Consider the following 7009-nt stretch of genomic DNA (forward strand, 5'->3'; position numbering starts at 1 on the left):
ATTTTGGAGTTTTTGGAAGAATGGGGCACCGAAAATTTTGAGGTGTTAATGGTTTTCTTGCATTGTGAAATTTGCTTCATTCTCTTTTATGATTTGTGGTTAAGATTGTTTATTTTCCGTTTCTATAGGAAATTTCTCCTGCAGTTATTCCCCAAGCTACCAAAATTTTTGTAAATGGTTGCTGGGTGGGCATCCATCGTGATCCCGACATGTTGGTCAGAACGTTGAGAAAGCTGAGACGCCGGGTAACTATCTACCTGTCTCTTTGTCTGCTCAAAACTTCGATACTTTATTGCATTACTACTGGTGCTGATTACTCTTGTGGTGCAGGTTGATGTTAATACTGAAGTTGGGGTTGTTAGAGATATCCGTCTTAAAGAATTGCGTATATATACAGATTATGGTCGCTGCAGTCGTCCTCTATTCATTGTGGACAAGCAAAGGCTACTTATAAAAAAGAAGGACATTCATGCTTTGCAACAGAGGGTGAGCCAGTAGTAACAAGTGCATATTGGGTGCTGGTATTGTTTCATGATTGCTTAGACGTGCTATTTAACATTTTTCAGGAATCCCCGGAGGAGGGCGGATGGCATGATCTTGTGTCCAAGGGCTTCATAGAATACATAGACACAGAAGAAGAAGAGACAACTATGATTTCCATGACTATTAATGTCAGTACAATAATTCCAGATTTGAATTTTGAAAAGCATATCCAGTCTATATATATGTTCATAGGTGTAGATTAGGAGACTTTGGAATAATAACATATTGTTCGTAAAATATTGTAGGATCTTGTGCAAGCAAGACTTAATCCAGAAGAAGCTTATGCTGATACTTATACTCATTGTGAAATCCACCCGTCACTGATTTTGGGTGTTTGTGCTTCTATTATACCATTTCCTGATCACAATCAGGTAATTTGGTGTTTTACTGTCTTGTCATTGAGATTAGTACATATTGGTCATTTGACTCACCTTTCACTTTGATATCAGTCTCCACGTAATACATATCAATCTGCTATGGGAAAACAAGCCATGGGAATTTATGTAACCAATTACCAATTTCGAATGGTACTTTTTACCTGTTCTGTTTTACATTTCTTCTGTATATTATACTCTACTCAATACTGAGTTCTACTCATGGTTTTCTTCCATTTATTAGGATACCTTGGCATATGTATTATATTATCCTCAGAAACCACTGGTGACAACAAGAGCAATGGAGCATCTACATTTTCGGCAGCTCCCTGCTGGAATTGTAAATCCTTTCTTCCTTTCTTTATATATTATTTTTTCCATTTTAATGATTAAATATCCTTATATGCTTAATCCTGTGTCTTAGAATGCCATTGTGGCCATTGCCTGTTATTCTGGTTATAATCAAGAAGATTCTGTCATCATGAACCAATCATCAATAGATCGTGGATTCTTCCGGTCTCTGTTTTTCCGATCATATAGGTACGTTCTCTGCCCAGATCAATCATGCATTCACCCACTTTTTGGATCTTGATTCATTTCTGATTTGCTTTGTTAACTTTTACAGAGATGAAGAGAAGAAGATGGGAACCCTTGTCAAAGAAGATTTTGGTCGTCCAGATAGGACCAACACCATGGTGAGATTTTTGGCTTTGCTAGTGCATGATTATTTCTTGCGATGCAATTTTATCCCTTTCACCCCATAAAAACATAAAACCCATCCCCACAAAGAATAAAGTTGGTTCTGCTATTTGTATAATCAATGTCTATTTTGCAGGGTATGAGGCACGGTTCTTATGATAAGCTGGATGATGATGGCCTTGCACCACCAGTAAGTTTGTTTGGATTATGCTTTCAAACATCCTGATCCTGCCTGTCCCCAATGTTTGATATAAATGGAAACAAAATAATTCACATTGCAATGCTGTAATATAGGGCACACGTGTATCTGGTGAGGATGTTATTATTGGAAAGACCACCCCAATATCTCAGGAAGAGGCACAGGGACAAGCTGCACGTTACACAAGACGTGATCACAGCATAAGCTTACGGCATAGTGAAACGGGTATTGTTGATCAAGTAAGTTTCTCTCAATGATTTGTCTGTCACATTCTATGAATTATAGATTAAGTTTGAGCTATGGTATTAGAGCTTAATGGCATGTTAAGATAAACTAATGAACTTATATATTATTCTAGAACTTCTTTAATACATAAAATGTATTTAATATTTAATTAATATAATACATATTTGTGTGAATAATAAAATGATTTAATAATATATCACTATATATTAAAACAGAATTATATATAGCTTTGCTGCAATGCAAGGGTGGTGGCTAGTATTTGCTCATTTTCTTTCTTTTTGGTCTTGTAACTAAAATTATATCATGAAGCCTTATTTTTATGCTAAAATCCTTAATATTGGCACTTCTTTTTCCGTTGCTGTCTTTTGTAGGTTCTTCTGACAACAAATGCTGATGGATTAAGATTTGTGAAAGTGAGGGTGAGATCTGTTCGGATACCACAGATTGGTGATAAATTCAGTAGTAGACATGGTCAGAAGGGGACAGTTGGTATGACTTACACGCAAGAAGACATGCCCTGGACCATTGAAGGCATCTCCCCTGACATTATTGTCAATCCACATGCTATTCCTTCTCGTATGACTATTGGCCAGCTTATCGAGTGTATCATGGGGAAGGTAGCAGCACACATGGGAAAGGAAGGAGATGCAACTCCTTTTACAGATGTTACTGTAAGTAGCTTTTCCCGCTGCGACTATATACTTTTAAGATATTTAAGCTACTTGCATCAAATGCTACTTCAGCGGCTCCAATCAGATCTTACTGTAACCTCTCCATATGTGTAGGATGAATGTACTCTTGCAATTCACATTATGAAATTATTATGCCGATAAAGTGTGTCAGCAAGATTTAGAAAAATCTGCATTTAATTGAGCGTCTGTTGTGGATAAATTATCCTTTTTTGGAGTTCCGGTCACAACAATTCACGTCTACTTCACCTGTTGAAATTACCATTCCTTGTACAACTATATTCAAGTTTTATTGGCTGTGCTTGGTTAGGTTTTGATGATGTTTTACATTTGTACTATTCTGACCCAGGTTGACAACATCAGTAAAGCTTTACATAAATGTGGGTACCAAATGCGAGGTTTTGAGACCATGTACAATGGTCATACAGGGAGGCGGCTATCTGCTATGATTTTCTTGGGTCCTACATATTACCAAAGACTGAAGCATATGGTTGATGATAAGATCCATTCTCGTGGACGAGGTCCTGTGCAGATCTTGACAAGGCAACCTGCTGAAGGACGCTCACGTGATGGAGGTCTCCGATTTGGGGAAATGGAACGAGATTGCATGATAGCCCATGGAGCCGCGCACTTCCTAAAGGAGAGATTGTTTGATCAAAGTGATGCATATAGGGTTCACGTGTGTGAGAAATGTGGGTTGATAGCTATTGCTAACCTCAAGAAGAATTCTTTTGAGTGCAGGGGGTGCAAGAACAAAACTGACATTGTTCAGGTGCGTGTGATCTTCCATATTTCCGTGGCTTTTGTATTCATGGATTCTGCGGTTTTCTTGTTCTGAACTTGGTAGTCTTTTGTTATTCATTTCTATGCAGGTTTACATTCCTTATGCTTGTAAGCTGCTCTTCCAAGAGCTCATGGCTATGGCGATTGCTCCAAGAATGCTTACGAAGGAAGTCAAAGCTGCGAAAGATCACAAGAAGAAAGGAGCCTGATTTCAACCAAGTTGAATTCCATTGGAAGTGAGTCTAGTGAGTAGAGTTTCATTGATCTCATGTTACTTTTTGATCTTTCATAAGGATTGATCTTCTCCTAGCAAACTAGTGTTTTGTACATATAGTGGAACAGTTCTCTTGTTCCACTATACAATATCAGCTGTATCACCTGTTTTATTTGGTAATTTATTCAAGAGAAAATGGGGTCAAATGTAAAAAATATTCAAGAAAAATGTGAATATTTGTGAAAAAATGCACTTGGTAATCTATTTTCTACTTAAATGACCAAGTGACGTCACTGCTCGATACTTCGTTATGACTCGTATCAGGCCATGAAGGAAATGCAGAATTGCCCTTGACAAATCAACTAGTTACAGAGTAGGAAGATGTTATTGTGACGACAAATTTAGCATACCCAAACAGTGTAAATCTATTCCATATTAAATTGGTATCTTGAGGGCCTTGGCTTTTTATAACAAGAAAGGAATTCTAAAACCTAATTTAACAAGTTGCTTTGGAGTATTTTTCTCTGCCTTGAATTGCAAGCAATTATTTGAAACATCACACATGATTCACGCAGTTCTGTGTGTCACATCAACCATGTGTTATGGACTCAGAGAATGCCGACCTAGTAATAGCATGGCTTAACACATTGCATTTAATTCTTGATTTAAATCACAATCATATACTTAAATGAGCCTTGTACAGTAAAAACATATGCACTCTTTTCTGATGATTTGTTTGACATCAATTACTTAATTATTATTAACTGTTTCAAAAGTTATGCAATATGCATATAGTAAATTTTAATTAAATAATAGTATGGGTGGCAAAACAGGTCGAACCTGTCGGGCCGACCCGCAGAACCTGCTAAGAAGGCGGGTCGGGCTAGATTTTGGAACTCGCCAAATTAAAAAAAGTCGGCCCGTTAATTCACCATAAAGTAGGATGGACTAGCATTTTGAGTCCACTTTAGTTAGCAGAACGAGTTGACCCGTCCCGTTTATAGTACGGGCCTAGGCGGAGCAGGCCAGTCCGCTTTGCCACCCCTAAATAATAGTGTAAAATATTCTTAATATTTACTTTTAAAAGTTGATAAACGAATTGCAATACATGACTCATGACTAAGACACATAGTGGATCTTTCTGTCCTTTTATTTCTTTTTCCTATTTCTTTGTTTTCCGAAGGACACTTTGCTATTTCTAATTTCTGTGTTTCCATAAGGACATTGATATTTTTGGCGATGTGTTCAAACTTCAAAGTATATGTCTCTCTAATTTTCTTATAATTAATCTGTAGTCAGTACATTATCAAAGTCACATTTTTATATTATATGATTTTTTAAAGATATGTACTCTTCGATTCTAGCTATTTAAATAGAAAACACCTTTTTTAGAGTCTGTCGAAAAAGTATAATGTTATAAATATAAATTAATGTACAGAGTAGGAATTTTAATTTTGAAATGGAGGGATTGTTGGTGTATAGCTGGGTTATAGAGGTTTATGGTGTTTTACGGGTGTGTGATGGCTGCACAGAACAAATCGAACGAACTAATGGAGGGACCTGTAATCGGACGGTCCGATTTCACTAATCGGACGGTCCGATTTCACTAATCGGACGGTACACAAATCGAACTGTCCGATTTGCGTACTGCTTCCCTGATTGGCTTCGATGCATTTATACCATTCGAGTGTCTTCCCCCCTCCCAGCAGCTATCTCTTTCACTCTCGTATTCTTTTCTGCTTGCTCCCAACTCCACAACCTTGTTCATTGTCCACCATTATTGGACCACAAAATAGTTAAAGAAAAAAAATTAAAATACAATGTCAAGAAGACTAAAAATTAAGGAAATAAACCAGCCAGAGTTTCATATTGTTAATTATCTTGGGCATCTAAATTATGTAAGTTTTTTTTTAATATTTTAATTTAATAAAAATAATAGTGATAATATTGTAGGTTTTAGTAGCAATATATATTATAATAGCACTAAGTAGAGATTAGTTATGTGTGTATAATATTTTTACTGTTAGGTGTTAGAAATAGAGATTGAAGTAGTATTAGGAATTAGTTTTTATGAAGTCTCTGAAAATTGTTATTAAAAAATATATATATTAGTTCTTAAAATAATTTATCATTACTGAAATTATTCTGGTTATTTAGTTAAGGTTAATTAATTTTTTTTATAAGGTAATAAATATGAATGTAAGATTTTTGTATAATAGATTTATTATGTATGTTTGAAATATTATATATTGGTAGTTATAACGGAAATGTGATATTGTAGAGTTTATGGATGTTGATATGTGACAACTTAAAGCCGCCGGACCCGTACAATCAAATTGGCGGATACAAAACATAGAAAGCTTTAGGAGGAGACCAAGCCCCATTACTAAGAGCAATAGCTGACCTGATAGAATCGTGCCGATCAGAGATAAGTCTTACACCATCACGTGTCACCACATGTTGACGCAAGTTATTTAAAAAAAAGTACCATGCATCATAAGTCTCTTCCTCCATAATGGCAAATGCAATATGCATGATGTTGTTATTGCCATCTTGTGAGTCTGCAACTAACAAACAACCTTATATTTTCTGTACAAATGAGTCCCGTCCACCTGTACTATTAGCTTGCAGTGTCTGAAGGCCCTAATACAAGGGTAATAACTCTAGAAGACTCGATGTAGTACACGGATATTAGGAACCAAATCATCCCCTGGTACGTAAGCATTGTTTCAAAGTGAACCACTGCTGACGGCTCCTCGTGACACATGGCCTCAAACCATATGAGCAAGGTTTCGTACGATGCTTTCCAACCTCCAAAAATTGACTCCACCGCCTTCTGCTTTGCGATAACTGATGGTGTAGTTAAACTTCGATTGTACTTCTGCAATGACTGATTTCACCTTTATAGATGGGTCAACCTCTACCAACGGCTTAATTGCTTCTGGAACTGTCTTGGAATCCAGTTTCGAATAGTCTTAAGAAATAGTAGATCTGGTACAAGTGTGACTACCATTGTACCTCCGTATCTCCCAGCTGTACTTCTTCTGCATTTTGGTAACCCTAATCAGCCAATCACGACCTGTGACATATTGTGTACATTTAGCATAGAATGTCGTCGGTTCCGACTCATACACCCGATAGTCTACACGTCTACGGATAGTGTAATCTTTCATTGCCTTGATTATTGCATCCCTCGAACTGAATTCTATTCCCACCGTGAATTCACCATCCGTCACAGCAAGAAGCTCTACTACAATCAAAT

At 36.8% G+C, this 7009-nt stretch overlaps 1 protein-coding gene across 1 annotated transcript in view; it reads left to right on the top strand.

The window, feature by feature from the left end:
- Positions 1-3881, top strand: part of LOC107622567 (DNA-directed RNA polymerase II subunit RPB2) — a gene marked incomplete at its 5' end in the record, with an annotated part of 7198 nt that extends 3317 nt beyond the window's left edge. The window contains 13 exon segments of the mRNA XM_016324511.2: positions 129-245; positions 331-486; positions 567-671; positions 789-914; positions 993-1070; positions 1162-1257; positions 1342-1457; positions 1543-1612; positions 1753-1806; positions 1911-2054; positions 2433-2732; positions 3100-3522; positions 3623-3881. Of these exon segments, the coding sequence (XP_016179997.1) occupies positions 129-245; positions 331-486; positions 567-671; positions 789-914; positions 993-1070; positions 1162-1257; positions 1342-1457; positions 1543-1612; positions 1753-1806; positions 1911-2054; positions 2433-2732; positions 3100-3522; positions 3623-3742 (1905 nt within the window).

This window comes from Arachis ipaensis, chromosome B10 (assembly GCF_000816755.2).
Source record: "Arachis ipaensis cultivar K30076 chromosome B10, Araip1.1, whole genome shotgun sequence".
In the NCBI taxonomy this organism is placed as follows: domain Eukaryota; kingdom Viridiplantae; phylum Streptophyta; class Magnoliopsida; order Fabales; family Fabaceae; genus Arachis; species Arachis ipaensis.